Source organism: Anomaloglossus baeobatrachus, chromosome 6 (assembly GCF_048569485.1).
Source record: "Anomaloglossus baeobatrachus isolate aAnoBae1 chromosome 6, aAnoBae1.hap1, whole genome shotgun sequence".
In the NCBI taxonomy this organism is placed as follows: domain Eukaryota; kingdom Metazoa; phylum Chordata; class Amphibia; order Anura; family Aromobatidae; genus Anomaloglossus; species Anomaloglossus baeobatrachus.
In genome coordinates this window covers 171,755,299-171,776,576 of record NC_134358.1, presented here as the reverse complement: position 1 = coordinate 171,776,576, position 21,278 = coordinate 171,755,299, and the positions used below count along the sequence as shown (strand labels likewise).

The window sequence follows — 21,278 nt, the reverse complement described above, 5'->3', positions numbered from 1 at the left end:
GTCACCCATAGTTTAAACTAAATGTTGCGTGAAATGGTTTATGGACTGAAAAAGCAGGATGTTGCCATTTATCTAATGCCATTTGTTCTCCTGAATTATAATTGTATATTTTTATATTCATTAGACTGCATGCTGAAGACAACTCATCGAGTGATGAAGAATCATTGGAATTGAAGCAGATAAATCTTGAGTCTGTTACTGTGGAGCATCAGGGTCATACTGGAACCACATCTTATCGGAAGACCCTCCGCTTGTCTTCAGACCAAATCGTAAGTTTTCAATCTCGCGAACACATCTTTAGCTTGACTCCTGAAATTAAGACACCTTTGGTCACACGTTATGTCTCAAAGGTCCTTAAGCAGGATATAAACACTGGGGCACCTAGGAGGATGGGGCATTGTGAAATTGCCCAGTGTGCTCTCCTTTCTTCCTAATGCCAGTCCTGTATACCAGCCTGTCTCTTGTTCAGTTCCCTTAGACACCTACAATTTATAAAATACCTTTGGTCATATTACTGTGAAGTCATCATAGGTCCTTAAACAAGCTTAACATCGAAATACGAACATTAGGGATGCTAAGAGAATGGGAGCCTTAAGAAGTTGTGCAGTTTGAGTGACCTGGAAGTGACTTTAACATTGTAAGTCTATTTAATGTTAGTACATAAGCTCCATAGGCTGTTATTGCAAAAGAGACCTCCGGCTCTCACAGCATAGTGGTAATGTTACTGACTAGAATGGCGCTGGATCCTGCAGAAAGCAGTGGTGTGAGTATATTCATACATTCACACTACACTACATACACACATGTAGTTAAAAAAAAAAATACATGTGAGGGCTACTTTAATAGAGTATTCCATCTCAAATCCTATCCCAATACGTAGTAGGTGTAGTAAAATTAGCAAATACCTCCAATTAGAAATGTAATATAGTTAATCTGATCAGCTATGTTACTTACCGTATTCATGGTTACGACCATGCATGTTGCAAGTTAGTTGCTTGTGGTTGCAACCATGGATACCCACCCTGCAATGCCCTGCACATGAAGTAAGTGACAACTTTTCAGAAGAGATATACTACATTTCTAATTGGAGGTATTTTTAATAGTATCATACCTACTACATACTGGAAGCTGGAAGGTATCTTTGAGATGGGAATACTTATATTGTACCTTTCTTTGTCGCTCCATTGGGAGACCCAGACAATTGGGTGTATAGCTACTGCCTCCGGAGGCCACACAAAGTATTACACTCAAAAGTGTAAGGCCCCTCCCCTTCTGGCTATACACCCCCAGTGGGATCACTGGCTCACCAGTTTTGTGCTTTGTGCGAAGGAGGTCAGACATCCACGCATAGCTCCACTGTTTAGTCAGCAGTAGCTGCTGACTATATCGGATGGAAGAAAAGAGGGCCCATACTAAAGGGCCCCCAGCATGCTCCCTTCTCACCCCACTCTTGTCGGGTGTTTGTTAAGGTTGAGGTATCCATTGCGGGTACGGAGGCTGGAGCCCACATGCTGCTTTCCTTCCCCATCCCCCTGAGGGCTCTGGTGAAGTGGGATCCTATCGGTCTCCAGGCACTGAGGCCGTGCTCCATCCACAGCTCCTGGGAATCTGCTGGACATGGAGCGGAGTATCCTCAGGGACATGGCCCTGCTACGTTAAGGTACTCTGTGTCCCTGTGGGGACCGCGCACGGACACACGGCAGCATTGCTGGGTGTGTTAGTGCGCCAGGGACGGCGGCGCTGCCCGCACTAGTGCCATCGCACACTACAGCTTGCTGGGTGTGTTAGTGTATTAGGGGACTACCGCGCTAACCGCCGTTGCCATTTTTATTTCGGGCGCGGCTGGGACTTGTGGTGCGCCGGGGACTTCCGCGCCGACCAAGGCTTATATGCCGGCCGCGCTTATCACTCGAGTCCCCGGCTTGCGCGGCCTAGTCTCACTTCGTTTCCGCCCACAGACCTGCCAGTCAGGGTAGGGGCGTAACGCTGTACAGCACGGCAGCGCTGAGAGCTGGAGTATGCTTTGCATACTCCACCCCTCTCACTGGATGCACGGTGAATCCGGCAGCGCTGGGAGCTGGAGTATGCTTTGCATACTCCACCCCTCTCACTGTGTACACTGTGAAGCCGGATTCCCGCACTTTCTCAGGCACGCCCACGGCTTCTTCCTCTGCACAGGACGCCGGCAGCCATTCTTGTCAGTGTTTTCTGTAGCGACAGAAGAGACAAGTTTAGGAATCCCTGGCAGGGATTCGGATAGTCACACAACCGCTGTGACCAGGCGTTAAGCAGCACCTGTGGGGCTGACTCCACTAGTGCCGAAAGTGCACATATACATATATGTTTATTCACTATGCATTGCACTGTTTAGCTGCATTTTTGTATATACCCTCCTTGATTGTGCGGAGGACATAACAGCATATTGTCTGTGTAAAACAGAGGTGCAGAAGCACATGTTTTCTATGCAGCCGGTACAGCATGTATGGCTATATGGCCGGCAGTGTACATAGACCCCCATTGTATACTACGGAGTCTCTGCTAACCGTCCAGGACATGGGGACGGTGCCTGCAGTATTTACTGACAGATTTTCTGAGACTATGGCTATGATACTAGAAGCCTTGCAGTCCGGACAAGTCTCTCAAATCCATGGCCACTGTTCACATTATCCATGGTCCCCCTCAGTGGGAACAACTTTGAGCTCCGAGGGGTCATGTGCTTCCCAGAGTGACGGCTCTGACACGGACGACAGTCCCAGATAGTCTGAGAGGCTCACTATGAGCGGCCATCGACTTCATCACACTAGTCAGGGTCCCAGCAAGCGGACTCTCTGTGTGATGTGGCGGAGATAGCTGCTCAAGATCTAATCCTGAGACCGCTCTCAATCTGGATACACCTGATGGTGACGCCATAGTCAATACTCTCATAGCGTCCATCAATAGAATGTTAGTTATTTCTCCCCCAGCTCCTCCAGTGGAAGAGTCAGCTTCATAGCAGGAGAAATTCCATTCACGTATCCCAAGCGTAAATTGAATACTTTCCTTGACCACCCTGACTTTACACAGGCAGTCCAGGAACACCACGCTTATCCAGTTAAGCGCTTCCCCAAACGGCTGAGGATACACGTTATCCCTACCCCCTGACGTGGGCAATGGCTGGACCCAGTGTCCCAAGGGGCATCCTCCAATCTCCAGCTTGCAGCTAGATCCATAGTTGCAGTGGAAGATGGGGCTGCACTTAAAGATGCCACTGACTGACAGAGGGATCTCTGGTCGAAATCCATCTATGAGGCTATCGGCGCGCTGTTAGCTCCAGCAGCCGTAGAGGCACCCCAAGCTACTTCAGCTTGTCTTACACAGATGGACACGGTCACACGTACATCTGTTCCGCAAGTGTCATCCTTAACCGCTCAAATGTCTGCATTTGCGTCTTAGGCGATTAATGCTGTCCTGGACTCTACGCCCCGTACGACAGTGGCGTCCGCTCACTCCGTGGTTTTACGCAGGGCCTGGGTGTTAACTGAATGGAAGGCAGATTCTGCTTCCAAAAAAGGGCTTAACCAGTTTGCCTTGTTCTGCTGACCGACTATTTAGTGTGCGTGAGATATAATCATTAAACAGTTCAAGAGTAAGGATTCTTCCTTACCTCAGCCCAGACAAAACAAACCCCAACATACCAAGGGACAGTCGGGGTTTCCGGTTTTTTCAAGGCTCGGGCAGGTCCCATTTCTCCTCGTCCAAAGAGGACTCAAAAGGATCAGAGGAGCTCAGTTTCTTGGCGGGCTCAGTCACGCCCAAAAAAGACAGCCTGAAAACCCACTTCCAAGAGGCTTCCTCATGACTTGCGGCCTCCTCTCTCCGCATCCTCGGTCGGTAGCAGGCTCTCCCGCCTTGGCGATATTTAGCTGTCACAGGTCAAAGACCGTTGGGTGAGAGACATTCTGTCTCACGGGTACAGGATAGAGTTCAGTTCTCGTCCTCCAACTCAATTCTTCAGAACTTCTCCACCTCCCGACTGAGCCGACGCTCTTCTGCAGGCGGTGGGCACTCTAAAGGCACAACGAGTGGTGACCCCCGTTCCTCTTCAGGAACAAGGTCACGGTTTTTACTCCGAATTATTTGCGATGCCAAGAAAGGACGAGTATTTCCGTCCCGTTCTGGATCTAACACGGCTCAACCAGCTCGTGAACACCAGGCGGTTCCGGATGTAATCCCCCGCTCCGTCATCGCCTCAATGTTTCAAGGAAATTTCCTAACATCGATAGACGTCAAGGATGCTTATCCCCACGTGCCGATTGATCCAGAGCTCCAGCGTTTCTACGCTTTGTTATAAGACGCGAACACCTTCAGTTCGTAACCTTGCCTTCTGGCTGGCGATAGCCCCACGGGTCTTCGCTAAGGTCATGCCAGCAGTAGTACCAGTCCTGCAATCTCAAGGTCACTCTGTGATCCCGTGTTTGGGAGATCTACTTGTCAAGGCACCCTCTTAAGGAACATGCCAACACAGCCGAACGTTGCGCTGGAGACTCTCCAGAGTTTCGGGTGGATCATCAACTTTTCAAAGTCAGATCCGACCCCGGGCCAATCACTAACATATCTAGGCATGGAGTTTCATACTCTCTCAGCGATAGTGAAGCTTCCGCTAGACAAACAGCGTTCACTACAGACAAGGCTGCAATCTCTCCTTAGGATCAGTCGCACACATTGAGACGCCTCATGCACTTCTCACGTAAGATGGTAGCAATGGCGGCAGTCCCTTTCGCGCAGTTTCATCTGCGTCCACTACAATGGGACATTCCCCGCCAATGAGACGGGAAGTCGACGCCCATCGACAGAGACGTCTCCCCTTCTCAGGCGGCCAAAGAATCTCTACGGTGGTGGCTTCTTCCCACCTCATGGTCAGAAAAAAGGTCCTTCCTACCCCCATCCTGGGCGGTAGTTACGACAGGCACGAGTCTATCAGAGTGGGGAGCAGTTTTTTCTCCGCCACAGGGCTCAAGGTACGTGGATTCAGCAAGAGTCCACCCTTCAGCTCAATGTTCTGGAAATCAGAGCAGTGTATCTTGTCCTACAAGCCTTCCAGCAGTGGCTGAAAAGCAAGCACATCCGAATTCAGTCGGATATCTCCACAGCGGTGGCATACATCAACCACCACGGAAGAACACGCAGCCGGCAAGCCTTCCAGGAAGTCCGGCGGATTCTAACGTGGGTAGAAGACACGGCATCCACCATATCCGCAGTTCACATCCCAGGCGTGGTAAACTAGGAAGCAGACTTCCTCAGTCGCCAGGGTATGGACGCAGGGGACTGGTTTCTTCACCCGGACGGGTTTCAGGAGATCTGTCGCCGCTGCGGGATGCCGGACGTCGACATAATGGCGTCACGGCACAACAACTTTGTTCCGGCTTCATAGCACAATCTCAAGATCATCGAGCTCTGGCGGCGGACGCCTCAGTTCAACATTGGTCGCAGATTGGCCGAGGAAGTCGGGGTTCCCGGATCTGTGGTACCTCACGGTAGGCCAACCGTGGCCACTACCAGACCGACCAGACTTGCTGTTTCAAGGGCCCTTTTTTCCATCTGAACTCTGCGGCCCTGAACATGACGGTGTAGCCATTGAGTCCTGGATCCTAGCGTCCTCAGGATTATCTCAGGAGTGGTTGTCACCATGACGCAGGCCAAGAAGCCAACGTCCGCCAAGATCTACCACAGATCGTGGAAGATATTCTTATCTTGGTGCTCTGCTCAAGGAGTTTCTCCCTGGCCATTTGCATCGCCTATTTTTCCTTCCTTCCTACAATCTTGGTTGGAAAATAGTTGGTCGCTCAGCTCCCTTAAGGGACAAGTCTCAGCGCTATCTGTATTTTTTCAGAAACGCCTAGCCGACTTCCGCAGGTATGCACGTTCCTGCAGGGAGTTTGTCTTCTCATCACTCCGTACAAGCGGCCATTAGAGCTCTGGAGTCCGAACAAGGTTCTAATGACTCTCTTGAAGCCGCCTTTCGAGCTTTTGAAAGTTGTTTCCCTTTCCGTATTTCACAGAAAGTGGCCTTTCTAGTAGCGGTCACGTCTCTTCAGAGAGTGTCCGAGCTAGCAGCGCTGTCATGCAAATCTCCATTCCTGGTCTTCACCAGGACAAGGGGGTTCGGCGTCCGATTCCGGACTTCTCCCTAAGGTGGTATCCCACTTTCATCTCAATCAAGATATCACCTTACCTTCTTTGTGTCCTCATCCAGTCCATCAATTTGAAAAGGATTTGCATCTGTTGGATCTGGTGAGAGCACTCAGGATCTACATTCCCGCACGGCGCTCCTGTGCCGCCCGGATGCACTCTTTGTCCTTGTCGCTGGTCAGCGTAAGGGGTCGCAAGCTTCCAGATCCACCCTGACTCGGTGGCTCAAGGAACCAATTCTTGAAACCTACCGTTCTGCTAGGCTCCTGGTTCCCTCAGGGCTTAATACCCATTCTACCAGAGCCGTGGGTGAGTCCTGGGCATTACGGCACCAGGCTACGGCTCAGCAGGTGTGCCAGGCACCTACCTGGTCGAGTCTGCACACTTTTACCAAGCATTATCAGGTGCATACCTACGCTTCGGCAGACGCCAGCCTAGGTAGACAAGTCCTTCAGGCGGCGGTTGCCCACCTGTACGAAAGGGCTGTTTGACAGCCCTACCACGAGGTATTCTTTTACCCACCCAGGGACTGCTTTTGGACATCCCAATTGTCTGGGTCTCCCAATGGAGCGACAAAGAAGAAGGGAATTTTGTATACTTACCGTAAATTCCTTTTCTTCTAGCTCCAATTGGGAGACCCAGCGCCCGCCCTGTTTTCTTAGGGTTTTTTTCGGTACACATGTTGTTCATGTGAATGGTTGGTTGCAGTTCTCCGATGTTTCTTCGGATTGAATTGGTCTTTAAACCAGTTATTGGCTTTCCTCCTTCTTGCTTTTGCACTAAACTGGTGAGCCAGTGATCCCACTGGGGGTGTATAGCCAGAAGGGGAGGGGCCTTACACTTTTGAGTGTAATACTTTGTGTGGCCTCCGGAGGCAGTAGCTATACACCCAATTGTCTGGGTCTCCCAATTGGAGCTAGAAGAAAAGGAATTTACGGTAAGTATACAAAATTCCCTTTTTTTTTTTTTTTTATATATATATATATATATATATATATATATATATATATATATATATATATATATATATATATATATATATATATATATATATATATATATATATATATATATATATATATATATATATTCTACACTGCAGTTAATATTGCCTTCGAAAACATAGAAATGTATTATTTTTCAGGATTCTTTCATTGCTATGCTTTGTTTTTCCTTTATTCCCTCGCCACCATGTTCTGTACACACACCTCATATACCAGCTGCAGATCTATGGAGTGGGCTCTCTTCTGCAGGTGCCACCTGAATCTAGCAGGCGCGAACCTGCTCCAATCTCTATTTAGTTGCTACTGTCAATTGCTAAAAGTGGCATTTAATGGGGTAGGTCAATCCATCCAGGACATGCCAGGATGATGTAGGGGCTATCGGGACATCTTGGGCTAATGAAAGGCCTGTGCTGGCGTATTCTATTGAATTATTAGTGAAAACTAAAACGCCTTCTCCCATCCTGAGAGTAAAATGCAGGGTTTGGGTTTTTTGTTTTTTTTTTTTTGTTAAAAACCTTGAGTGGTATGTAGCCCAAAACAGAATAAATAGAAACTCCAGGTAGCCTGGCAAGATAAGCCCACAACACAGCGCCACTGGAAAAAAATAGCTGAGTTTCAGAAAATATTAAGCTTATAGTTTTTATATTTTTACTGCTTTTATAAACTTGTTAGACTTTATTGAATAGACCCGAGGAATAAATTTACCAGATAATTTTTACCACCAATGAACACTGTAAAAATATATTGAAGTTGTGGATTTTTGTCGTCACTGCACGTAATATATAATTGGTTTATGTTCATTAAAATAGTCCCTATAAAAAATGGCAATGTTTATGGAAAAATAAAAAATTATGGCTCTTGGAAGGCAGAGAAGAAAAAAAAGGCTAAAACAACAAAAATTGGCCGCAGTGGGAAGGGGTTACCACATTGGTGATGTAAGACTTGCACATGGAGTGTGGGAGTAAATATAGTACATAGCCTGACATACGGCCCTGCAAATGGCCTAGACACATGGTTTATATGGAAGTGATTTACAAAGGGCAATATGGGAGCAGGCAGGGAAGCTTTAAGCTGTGCGTAAGTCTATGAACCACAGTATAACGTGCATGGCAGACATATGGACGATCATTAAAAGTGAATTATATTTGATAACATCAGAGCCAATGTCACATCATTGATGTCTACAGTGCAACTGTCTGGATATGGTTCTTAAAAAAATAAACATACCTTACTAGATGTTTCATGGTTTGTCTTAATAAATCTCTCAATGTGTGCAAATAAGAGATTAAGTTTGGCGCTCCAGAGAGCAAGGTGTAAATCTAATACAAAGCTTTCATAAATGTCACGTGTGGAAAAAAAAAAAAATGGAGAAAAGAGTGAAATACATAAGTAAATCACTGCTGTAATAATATACAACAGAAACTACCCATATAATATCTTCTCAGAGACACATGAGATAAGTAAAGGGCAAGTGCAGCCTGGAGCCTCAAATTACACAGGAACAGGTAGGAAGCTGCACCAGTCCTTGTACCACCTGATCCATATGCAGAGGATACGCACGCAGCCGCCCGGGTCAAGGCTTCAATTCAGCATCAGGAAAGAGAAAATCTCCAGCATCAGCAATCCATAATAAATACATTTTGCAGAAACGTATTTGAGACAAATGCGCCACAAACATGGTCTTCTAAGCATAGAAAAAGATACATTTCGACTTAGAAAGTCTTAGTCATGACTTAGGAGGGTATGTGCCCACGATCAGACTTTGCAGTGTTTTGACTGTTGTGTGTTTTCGCTGTGTCCAAAACGCTGCGTTGAATAGTACACATATAGTGGATGGGATTTCTAGAAATCCCATACCCACTGTGCTTGTTTTTTCCGCTGCAAACACTGACCTGTGATGTGTCTTTACAAGCTGCAGCATGGCAATTGTTTGCTGCGGATTAGCATGCGTCCCCCTTAGGTACAACACAAGTGAGAGACCGCAGTTCACTGCACCCTGATCGTGGGTACGAGCAGTTGCGATCTCCTGCGGAGGAGACTCTCTGCTCCACAGGTCAGGACCTGCTGCGTCCAGGACGTAGTGAGTCTTGATCGTGGGCATATACTCTAAGACTTTCTAAAGTCGAAAAGCCTCTGATTTTTCTGTGCTTAAAGATCATGTTGTTTGGCATATTAGTCTCAAATACTTTACTATAAAATTATTTTTTTATGGAATGTAAATTGTTCTTTTATTCTATAAACTACTGAGAACATGTCTTCGAATTTCGAAGTATTTAATTTTGTATTTATTTTCTGAAAATGAGAAATGGTCAAAATAACAAAAAAATGCATTGCTTTCAGACCTCAAATAATGCAAAGAAAACAAGTTCATAATAATTTTGAAACAACAATACTAATGTTTTAACTCAGGAAGAGATCAGAAATTAATATTTTGTGGAATAACCGTGATTTTAACCCCTTGACGACCATGGACGGATATATTAGTCATGGAGCGTGTCCCGTTAAGCCCCGCCCCCTGACGCGGGCAGGCGGCGGCAGTCGGCACACATATCGGCTGTTTTCAACAGCTGACATGTGTGCCTGCTAGTCGCGGGTGGAATCGCTTCCACCCGCGGCCATTAACCCCTTAAATCTTGCTGCCAAAGTCTGGCAGCAAGATCTAAATGCGCGTGGACATGTTTTTTACTTACCGCCGCCCCCACCGGAAGTCACGTGCGTGATCACGTGACTATCGGTGGTTGCCATCGTAGCACAGGGTCATGTGATGACACCTGCAGCTACGAAGTTTCACTTTCATTTTTCCTCGGCCGGGAGCAGAGGGAAAAAGAAAGTGACTGACTATTTCTGCTGTTTACAGCTGTATAGCTGTGATCAGCAGATAGCGATCAGCGATCGGATTGCTGATCGCTATAGCCCCCTAGGGAGACTAGTAAAATAAAAAAAAAGTTTTAAAAAATAAAAAAACCTAAAAGTTCAAATCACCCCCCTTTCCCCCCATTGAAAATTAAAGGGTTAAAAAATAAATATACACATATTTGGTATCGCCGCGTTCAGAAATGCCCGATCTATCAAAATATAAAATCAATTAATCTGATTGGTAAACGGCGTAGTGGCAAAAAAATTCCAAACTCCAAAATTGTTTTTTTTGGTCGCCGCAAGTTTTACGCAAAATGCAATAACAGGCGATCAAAACGTAGCATCTGCGCAAAAATGGTACCATTAGAAACGTCAGCTCGAGACGCAAAAAATAAGCAGTCACTGAGCCATAGATCCCAAAAAATAAGAACACTACGTGTTTCGGAAAATGGCGCAAAACGTGCGCCACTTTTATTGGACAAACTTATGAATTTTTTTTAACCCCTTAGATACAAGTAAACCTATACATGTTTGGTGTCTACAAACTCGCACCGACCTCTGGCATCATACCCACACATCAGTTTTTACCATATAGTGAACACCGTGTATAAAACATCCCAAAAACTATTGTGCCATCACACTTTTTTTTGCAATTTTTCCGCATTTGGAATTTTTTTGTTGTTTTCCAGTACACCATATGGTAAAACTTATGGTTTCATTTAGAAGTACAACTTGTCACGCAAAAAACAAGCCCTCATATGGCAAGATTGACGGGAAAATAAAAAAGTTACGGCTCTCTGAGGAAGGGGAGCAAAAAACAAAAACACAAAAACGGAAAGTGCCCCGGGGCTGAAGGGGTTAAATCACAGCTTTCATGCCTCTTGGCTTGCTTTCCACCAGTCTTTAACACTGCTTTTGGGGGACTTTATGCCACTCCTGGTGCAAAAATGGAAGCAGTTCTTCTTTGTTTGATGGCTTGGACTATCCATCTTCCTCTTGATTACATTCCAGAGATTTTCAATGGGGTTCAGGTCTGGAAATTGGGCTGGCCATGACAGGGTTTTGATGTGGTGTTCCTTCATCCACACAATGATTGACCTAGCTGTGTGGCGTGGCACATTGTTTTGCTGGAAAAAAACAGTCATTAGAGTTGGGGAACATTGCCTGAGCAGAAGGAAACAACTGTTTTGGTTTTTTTTTCCAGGATAACCTTGTATGAGGCTTGATTCATACGTCCTTCGCAAAGTTTAATCTGCCCTATTCCAGCCTTGCTGAAGCATCCTCAGATCAATACCAATCTACCACCAAATTTTACAGTGGGTGCAAGACACTGTGACTTGTATGCTCTCCAGGTTTCCGTCTAACCATTAGATGACCAGGTGTTGGGCAAAGCTGAAAATTAGACTCATCAGAGAAGATTACCTTAGAAATTGTTCAAGAAATGGGCAGATTAAACTTTGCCAAGGGCGTATGAATCAAGCCGCATACAAGGTTATACATCAACACAGATAAGGAATAATCATTTGGGTTATTATCAATCTCTTTTACATATGTACAGGAATCCAGAAGTGAGTATCTTTTGTTCTTAGCCCAGAGATTACGAGACAGCAGGGAAGTCTGATAACCCGAGCAGCTGTTGTAGTGTCTACATTACATATCAGTTACTCATCATCTGGGATACTGCGCTTACTGATGTATAGGATTGTCTGCCACAAACAGCTGCTCCACTGCCAAATTACCCAGGTGTTATCGCCTCTTCTTCCCATGATGCACTAAGTGTGGTATTGGGGGAACTGAAAGAGATGAGAAGAGTAAACACATCGGACAGTTAATCACAACACTGGTGTTTTCTTTCTGTTACTGAAGAATCACTGACTGGGTGGATCAGGGACTTGCAGTAGATTATAGTATATCTTGACTCCAGCAAAGCATTTGATAACGTATCTCATACAATGCTTACTAAAAAAATGACCAAGTATGGATTAAACAAGGTGACTGTTAGGTGGATTCATAACTATCTTAGTGATTGGACCCAAAGAGTTGTCCGAAATGGCTTCACTTCTAGTTGGAAAATCTCAAGTTGGGTACTACAGGACTCTGTCCTGGGACCTTTGTTGTTCAACATCTTTATTAATGAATTAGATAAAGGAATTGAGGGTAAACTTATTAAATTTGTTACTGACACCAAGCTAGGAGAGTTAGCTAATACTAGAGGAGAGAGAGGATTAAAAAAGATCTTAACAAAATAGAAAATGGGCAGCAACTAACAATCGATTTTAACAGGGAAAAATGTAAAGTGCTACATCTGGGTAAGAAAAATTAAAAAGCATCTACAGAATGGGAGGATTAGGGCTAAGCAACAGCGCGTGTGAAGACTTGGGAATAGTAATAGATCACAGACTGAACATAAGTTAACAATGTGATGCAGCAGCAAAAAAAATGTATTAACAGATGCATACAGTCTATATCACATGACGTAATTATTGCCCTCTACTCTTCTTTGGCTAGATCTCATCTAGAATAATGTGTCCAGTTCTGGGCACCACATTTTAAAAAAAGATATCAACAAGCTGAGCAAGCTCAGAAGAGTGACCAGAATGGTGACTAGTCTACAAACAATGTCCTATGAGGAATGGTGACAGAATTTTGGAATGTTTAGCTTGCAAAAAGGAAGATTGAGAGGACACTTAATAGCTGTCTACAAGTATCTCAAGGACTGTCATGTTATAGAAGGATTAGCCCTATTTTCATTTGCACAAAGACTAGAAGCGATGGGATGACTGAGGATACACAGATTGGATAGTAGAAAAAACTTTTATAGTGAGGTTGATCGAGTGGAACAGGCTCCCTCAAGAAGTTGAGAGTTCTCTTTCAATGGAGATCTTCAAAAAGTGGCTGGAAAGGACATCTGTGTGGGATGATAAAATTGGAAGGGACCTCCTTGGTTATCTGGTCCAACCCTCTGCTCACAGCAGTATTCACTATAACATTCTATGAGTGTCAAAAAATGTTGGAGACTATTTTCTGCATTGCCAATCCTAGTGGACATTTACATCCGTGTGGCAGTCATTCTCTATTTTTCCTACCGTCCAGACTGTACTAGATATACAATGTGTCCACCCATATCCTGTCTACCGCCATTAACATGAGAACGGCGGCAGCTATAGGCATAGAAGTGGTGTCTAGGTATAGTAAAGTAGCCATGCGCTACGCAATGACACCACCTATAGCGCCACCTGGTGGAAAACTGAGTTAGCATTTTTATCTCAAAAACGGAACGAGATAGAGAAAAAAAGTGAATTACAAAGTTGTAAGGCATCATCAATTCAATATGAATCGACACCTTGCATACAGAAATGCTATGATTAGAACGTGTAAAACTCACAAGGCTGCGGAAATGAAGCGATATCTCATGGAGACCTACCTACAAGTCATTGGGTATGGTGGCTGCGTGGAGTGGCCTCCACACTCACCTCACCTGACCTCATTGGACTTCTTTCTGTGAGGTCACATCAAACAGAAGGTGTATGCGACCCCTCCACCAACATTGCAGGACCTACGACGACGTGTTACAGATGCTTGTGCAGACGTATAACCTACCATATTGCACAACATGCAGCAAGATGCAGTATGCTGTCCAGAGTGCAGATGTGCATTGCAGCTGACGGTGGCAACTTTGAGCATCAAAGTTAAATGAGCGCCAGATGCGTGACCAGCATTCAATGTTTTTGGGGGGGTCATGGGTTTCATATTATAGCATTTCTGTATGAAAGGTGTCGATTTGTATTGAATTGATGATGCCCTACAATTTAATTCACTTTTTTTTCTCTAGCTCGTTCCGTTTTTGAGATAAAAATGCCAACTCCGTTGTTTTCCACCAGGTGGCGCTATAGGTGGTTTCATTGCGTAGCGCATGACTACTTTACTATACCTAGACACCACTTCTATTCCTATAGCTGCCGCTGTTCTCACGTTAATGGCGGTGGACAGGATATGGGTGGTCACACTGTATATGGTGTGCCATAATTTATAACATTTTTGGTTTTGTACCAGAATGCTAGTGCAGGGCCAATGATAAACGTCCCTCATTTTTTTTTGTTTTTTTTCCTACAGAGCTTGTGACAATTGTTTATAAAATGAAAACATGACCAAGTAGCAGCAGCTTAGTAACATTACCATGTCCAAATGGCGTTGATTTCTGCTCTGTACTTGTATACTGCTGAGAAGAGTGGCTGGAATATACCCTGCTAGCCGAGCCTACTCCTGGGATGGCTGAGAAAATATGAGGGGGAGATTACTTCCACTTTATCAAACCGCATGATTTCTCCAGGGAAGCTGTACAAGCACTGATAGGACTTTTTCTTCCACATTGAGAAACAACAGTTGTACCAATGCCAACTAGAAAGCTGAAGTATCTTGGCTTGTGTTAGAGGGAGCTTTTACATGCTTTCACCAGGGAAATTATTTCCATATTGTTCCACGACTTTTCTTCCTATAGTTAGTGTAATCCTTTTGTTTTATTTTGGGTTTTTTTGTTTGGGGATCACAGTAAAAAGCATTAATGACATTTATAGGTTTTATTTAAATTTTATACCTTCATAGAATGGACTTCCAAAGACTTATTTTTAATATCTTTATTGTTGGGTAAAGGAAAAGGGTAGTTATTCTAAAAATTCTTTTTATAGAGAGAAATATATAGCTATATAGATACATATATATATATAGTCCCTCTAGGGAACTTGAACCTTTGGGCTTTTGATCATTGTACTATACGATTATTGCGCTAAATGGGGAAAAAAAAAATATTTGCAACCCAACCTATTGTGAGGCTTCACAGGAGCACCAAGCTTGCAGTGATAAGGGCCTTCAGCAGACCCTTCACTGCCATGGAAGAACATTGGCATTTTGCCCTATGTGGTACATTCTCAAGAGCTGTACACCCGTACATTAACCATGGCGTTTTAGTAGGACATGGGTTAAGTATTAAAACATCCTCTCACATCAATGGGTTGTCTGTCATACAGGACTCCGATCCAGCATGAGAACCGCTCTCTGATTGTTCTCTACGCTGAAAAAGGTGAATCCTGAATAGTTCACCCCCTCTTTGTACATAAAATTCATTTAATTTTCAATTAAAATGGATTTTCTTAGACTTAATAATGGTGTAATGATTTAATTCCTTATTTCAGGAAAAGTTGAACCTCCGTGATGGTCCCAATGATATCATGTTTAGCATAACAACGCAGTATCAGGGCACATGTCGCTGTGAAGGCACCATCTATCTGTGGAGCTGGAACGACAAGATCATCATTTCTGACATTGATGGAACAATAACAAAGTAAGTTTTATGGCTTTTTTTATGTCTAGAAATAAATTCTTTTTTTTTTTTTACCATTTTGTTACCTCCATCTATTAAGGGTCATGTATGTGTTATTTGTAGTCGTGGTCTCTCAGACTTTCTGCTCTCGTGGTGTCCACTCATCACTTCCCACACACATTATTCATGGTGGGAAGTTTCCAGCACTAGTACTACAATGAGGTCATGTGGTTTATAAGGGCAGTGAATTATACATTCCTCCTGTTATATGAGTCTTGTGAGTAAGTCTGCCTTCAGTAATAGATTACGGTGTTTTAAGATTTTTAAGTGGGCGCTAGTGAAATTTGGAAGTCCTGTAAGCTTGAAGCTAATAATGGGTTCTTTTGATCATCTCCACCAATAAATGTTAATCAAGCGAAAATAAGATTGTTTTTTTTTTGTTTGTTTTTTTTTTTTTTTTATCGGGTCAATGTAAAAAGTTTCCTGTGTGTAATTTTGTTGTTCCAACCTTGTTGTTGCACCCACATGCCCTAGTGATATTCTAGTATTCCTTCTGAGTGTCCACACAATATTTCCAGAACTGGTGAGAAGCTGAACATGTTCCTTTTAAAGAGGCTTTCTTTGCTATTTACTTCATTATAAATCTATTAAGAGCAGAGGGTATTTTATTTCTGTAGGACTACTTATTGCCATGGTTACCAGCCACCTCAGAAGTGGCCAATCTGCTCTGAAATTACTGGGCTTCTCTCCATGCTACAGTGAAAGCTGGCTTCTCTTGCAGCAGCAGCAGCAGAGAGCGTACAGATCAGGCCAGCGGCTCAGCCATGCCTCTTGCCCAAACTATCACTCTAAGTAGCGCATCACCTGACAAGCTGGAAGGCAGGGGATCAGTATGCTCCTGAAGATCGACACATGAGACAATCCCTTTAATAACACTAATTAGTTTAAAGGGGTTGTCCATTCCATTAATATTTTTGACTTCTCGTTCGGATCGGTCATCCATGCCAAATCGGTGAGAGTGACAATCAGCTGTGCTAGGAATCTCACCTGCACCGACCTGATATTGATAAGCTACTCTAAGGATAGACCATCAGTATTAAAGTACCAAGTTCTTCTCAACAGCTGTTTTTTTTGTTCTTGCTGATTGACTTCATATTAGTGCATTTGTTGGCGCAGAACATTATTTTTAGAATGTGGTTTAGATAAATGACTTGTGTGTGAAGCATGTGTGTCATTCCAGTAATATTAATAGTTCTCAGGGAAAGGGGTACTTTATTTAAAATTGCAACTTGTTGATGTATTGGCTTCTGTCACTTTACTTGTGTTAATGTAAGTTATGCTTTTCATGTCCTCCTGACAAGTTATCCTGTGTCTATGCTCCTGCCTTGGAGCCGGTGGGTATGGGGATAGTCTACCTGCACTCATATCAGACTTTAATAACTGAAATAAAGGTCTATGTTGTGGCCTCTGCGTTTTAGAATTCGTCCCATCTCATTATTCCATGTACTCAACCCTTAGATATATGATGTAGACTATTTCACTATATCCTACCAAGGTTAGAGGTAAAAAATGTGGCTCCTCGTCACTTCTTAGGCTGGCCGTACACATTAGAGAGCTGACAGCTGAATGCTTGTTTCGCTGGCAGCAATCTCTTCTAAAAATTCCTTACCCTCCCATATTCCTACACACTCATCTTGGCGAGGCATATATGTATTCTCAGTAGGAAGAAAGAAGCAAGTTGTTGCGTTATTCCCTCTTGGTTATCTCTCCAAAAGGAGCAGGCAGATAAAATCCAAGATCTCCATACTTTCAATTGTCGCATAGTCATGAGGCGCCATGTATACATGCATGTTCTTATTTAAATTTAATGTTGTCCACTATTCATCTAAGGTTATATGGTTGCTTATATTTTTTTTTTTTTTTTGTGACTTAAAAAACAAAATGTACTGAGCTATATAATGCCACAGAATAATGCAGGATATATGATGACATATGCACCTGTGTGAGCGTTCATACATCACTTTGTTTCTGCTCTTGTTTTCTTCAAGGTCAGACGCCTTAGGCCAGATTCTTCCTCAGCTTGGGAAGGATTGGACACATCAGGGCATCGCCAAGCTCTACCACTTCATACATGAGTAGGTATCTGGGTTCCTGTACAGAGCGGATTTCTTTATGTAGAAAATAATGAGGTTACTGTTAGGTCTTCCTTAAATGCCAGGACATTTGTCTCAGCTCGGAGTTAGTTTGTATGAAATGTGAGTGGATATCCATTAACAGTAAGAAATCCTAATCCGTCAGCTAGGCCTCAACTAGTAGACATCAGATGTCTGGGATGACTGTGCTGCTAATGAATCATGAAAGTATCAGGTCGTATGAGATCACATTACTTCATCATTCCAGAAGCAGAAATGTCTGTGTAGCCAATGTCCATACATGTGGTATTAGTACTGTACTTTGGGTTAGACATCTTATGGGAGTTGGTTTGTGTCCTGTTACTTGCTTTTTGTCATATTACTGTTCTAATTTCAGGAATGGATACAAATTTCTGTATTGTTCTGCCCGTGCTATTGGCATGGCAGACATGACCAGAGGGTACTTGTCCTGGGTGAATGACCGAGGCACTATACTTCCCAGAGGACCTTTAATGCTATCACCAAGCAGTCTGTTTTCTGCATTTCACAGGTATATGTCCACTTTACCTACATTAATGATCTCTCTTTAGTCACTTAGATGTGACACAATGCTTAATTATGGGGGTGTGAGTCACTGGGGCTTATATTCTAAGCTTCATGGAACAGGCTTCTGGACTAATTAGTGCCCAAAACACGGTCTTTCTTGTACCACATTTGTGTTTGATGCCTGTTTTTACACATGCTTGACAATGGAGTGAATCCTATTTGAAAGTGGGCAAAGAAAGGGAGGTGAACAAAATAGTGATTCAATTCTCCAAAATTGGACCAAAAGTTGGCATGACTTAGCGGACCAAAGTAAGCCATGAAATAAGTGATGTAAACTTAGTGTAAAAATGTGCCAAATTTATTACTTCATGACTGGGACGTTTCTCCCCTTCCCGATCAGGCACATTTTTTCAGTTTTTATCATACATGGACTTTTAATGGCTTTTAAAAAACAAAACATGTTTGTATATGAGTGCCCCCCCCCCCCCCCCATAAACTTTTGGGTGTCATTTTAACCTAATACATTATTTTTAAAACTAATTTCCATTGTAAATGGGGTTGATATATTAGCCCCAGGTGCAGGGGAAGTTCATCTTCCTGCCTGTATGTCACAATTGATTGAGTCTCCTTGGACTCGGCACCTTCACCCTGCGATCACATGACTGCTTCCTAATCTGTATACACAAGCTCTGTGTAAACAGAGATCAAAAAGGCATACATGGTAATAAACCATATTTATCTACTTTTGTAGGGAGTCTGGCTGTGTCTGGCAGCCAGCTATTCACCACTACACCTGCGCAATCTCATGCTAACTGCTTAGACTGCGTTGCCATTGTAGAACATCAGTGTAGGATAGTGTGTACCGTGCGGATGTATAAAATCTATTGGCAGTCCCGAAGTAAACAGTGCATGGCACTTGGACAGTTTTAAAAGCACCAGTTTTAGCAGAATTTTCATGATCTCTAAAAGTTAAATAAAAATAGAAAGTCAGCCCCACAGTTTCCATTTACAAGGAGTGTTTCAAGTAGCGTTTATCAAGATTCGTAAGACCTTGATCTGGCATTGAGACTGGACTCCGTGGCAGTCTGATCCTTTTGCTGTTTATTTTCTCGGCCAGCGTCCTGGGTGCCACTTTTCATAACATCTCAGAGCCAAGTAATCTCAAGATGTGGCTCTGTTGCCAACATTTGAGTTCAGAATGAGGAAATTTTCAATGCTATATAATACCATGCTGAAACTTAGCGTTTGTTCACACTAGTGTATAGCATTCGATATGCTAATGACACTCGGCTCGAACTCTGCTGCGAGCGTGACATGAATGTCCTTCACTGTAATCAGATTGTCTCGCATGCGACAATCTGAGCATAGGTGGAGAGCAGAAGGAGACCTCTCCATCTTCTGCACTGCCTGTCTTTGCATATATCGGACTGTACACGGATGTCATCAGAGTGAAATCAGAGGTTTCACACACTCCCATAGATATGTATGAGTTCGCATGATCAGAGACACTGACAATCGCATTTTGCTGTGATTCATAGATCTGACCTGGGCATAGTGCAAAACGAGATTTTCTCACATTGCACTTGTCCGATTAAAATACTAATTTGAGCGAACCCTAAATTCCGGGATCTGCGTTTTGTTTGTTTTTTTTTTTCTTTTTGCGCAATGTAGTTTTGAGTATACATGATTATTAATTAAAGCCACTTACTGCTGGAGGCACTCTACATGCTTTTTACAATTAACTAGCAGCCTTATATTGACTGTTCAAATCGCCCATCTTAACAAATGACCGGGCCAGAGTTTCTAGCTATTGATGTTCATTGTTTTTCAATGCAAAGTCAAAGGATCAAGTGCACTGAAATGTTGCTTGCGACTTGTTATACGTTTTCAGTATTCCAGCGACTTGAGGTTGCTAAAACTAACTTCTCCATGATTTACACTATGCGCTTTTTTTTTTTTTTTCTTTTTTTTCTTTAGGGAGGTCATAGAAAAGAAGCCTGAAAAGTTTAAGATTGCTTGCCTGAATGATATTAAAAACCTGTTTGGGCCACATCAACAGCCCTTTTATGCTGCTTTTGGAAACCGTCCTAATGTAAGTATTGTACTACCTTTTCTCTACGAGTGGGTTGGATACCGTCAATATCAGAGGTTTGTTTTTTTTTAATTACACGTTGCGGAGTAGCAGTCAGGTGGCGGAGAGGTGAGTGAGATCGTCCTATGATGCTGCGTATTCATTAGCATGATAGCACGCCTACAGGGGCGTGCTAACATGCTAATGGGGGTGACTGGCCGGGGAACTAACGCCCAGGGGGCTTGTCCCCTCGCTCATTAGCATACGGTAAAAGATCTTTAGAAATACTTTTTCTAAATATCTCTATCTATAATAGTGTATACTGGGATGGTTAGGCAGGGATTAGCAGTATGCACCCAGAACGGCTTGTGGTTCTGGGAGCATATTGGACCTGACGGGTTCCTTTTAAATATTAAAATTAGCTTGCTTTTGTGCAGGGGGAAAGGGGAAAAGGGAGGGGTGGGAGTTCTAGATTTATTAGGTTAGTTAAGACATAGTTAGTTAAAACACTGTCTTATAATTTGAATAATTTACGCTATATCTGATATTCCAAAATTGCATCTAATTTTATACACTGTACATGTAGAACGATTTATTTTCAATAAAAGATGGTTTATAAAAAAAAGAGAAAAGCTTGCGTTTCCCATTTACTTCCATTATACTTTATGCTCGGATCGAACCCCTCCGACCTGCTCATTTTCAGTACTGTGCACCAGCGCATGGTAGTACTCGTTCATCACTACTTCTGACATACTGTATGTATGTGTTAGGCTGCTTTCACACCTCCGGTTTTTGCTATGCGGCACAATCCGGCACTTTGCAGGAAAATCGCAACAGTTTTTTTTTGCTGCCGGTTGCGATTTTCCTGCATAGACTTTAATTAGTGCCGCATTGTGCCGCATGGCCTTGCGTTCCGTCCGGTTTTTGCCGCATGCGGCAGATTTAGCCGATGCGGCGGCCGGATGGAACGTTGCCTGGCACATTTTTTCGTGCGGCAAAAAAACCCGCATCGCGCCGCATTCGGCCGATGCGGCGCATTTTTCAATGCATGCCTATGGCGGCCGGATGCGGCGCGATGCGGCAATAACCGCATCCGGCCGCCGCATGCGTTTTTTGCCACTGCGCATGCTCAGTAGCATGCCGCAAGCGGCAAAAACCGGACTGGCCGCAAAGGAAAAACTTAT

At 43.6% G+C, this 21,278-nt stretch overlaps 1 protein-coding gene across 2 annotated transcripts in view; it reads left to right on the top strand.

The window, feature by feature from the left end:
* The window catches only part of LPIN2 (lipin 2), a 134,064-nt gene that overhangs the window by 107,105 nt on the left and 5,681 nt on the right, over window positions 1-21,278 (top strand). For both annotated transcript variants that reach the window (XM_075314486.1, XM_075314485.1), the window contains exons 14-18: window positions 125-269; window positions 15,218-15,366; window positions 17,394-17,480; window positions 17,875-18,027; window positions 20,001-20,115. In XM_075314486.1, the coding sequence (XP_075170601.1) occupies window positions 125-269; window positions 15,218-15,366; window positions 17,394-17,480; window positions 17,875-18,027; window positions 20,001-20,115 (649 nt within the window). The remainder of the gene's footprint in view (window positions 1-124; window positions 270-15,217; window positions 15,367-17,393; window positions 17,481-17,874; window positions 18,028-20,000; window positions 20,116-21,278) is intronic.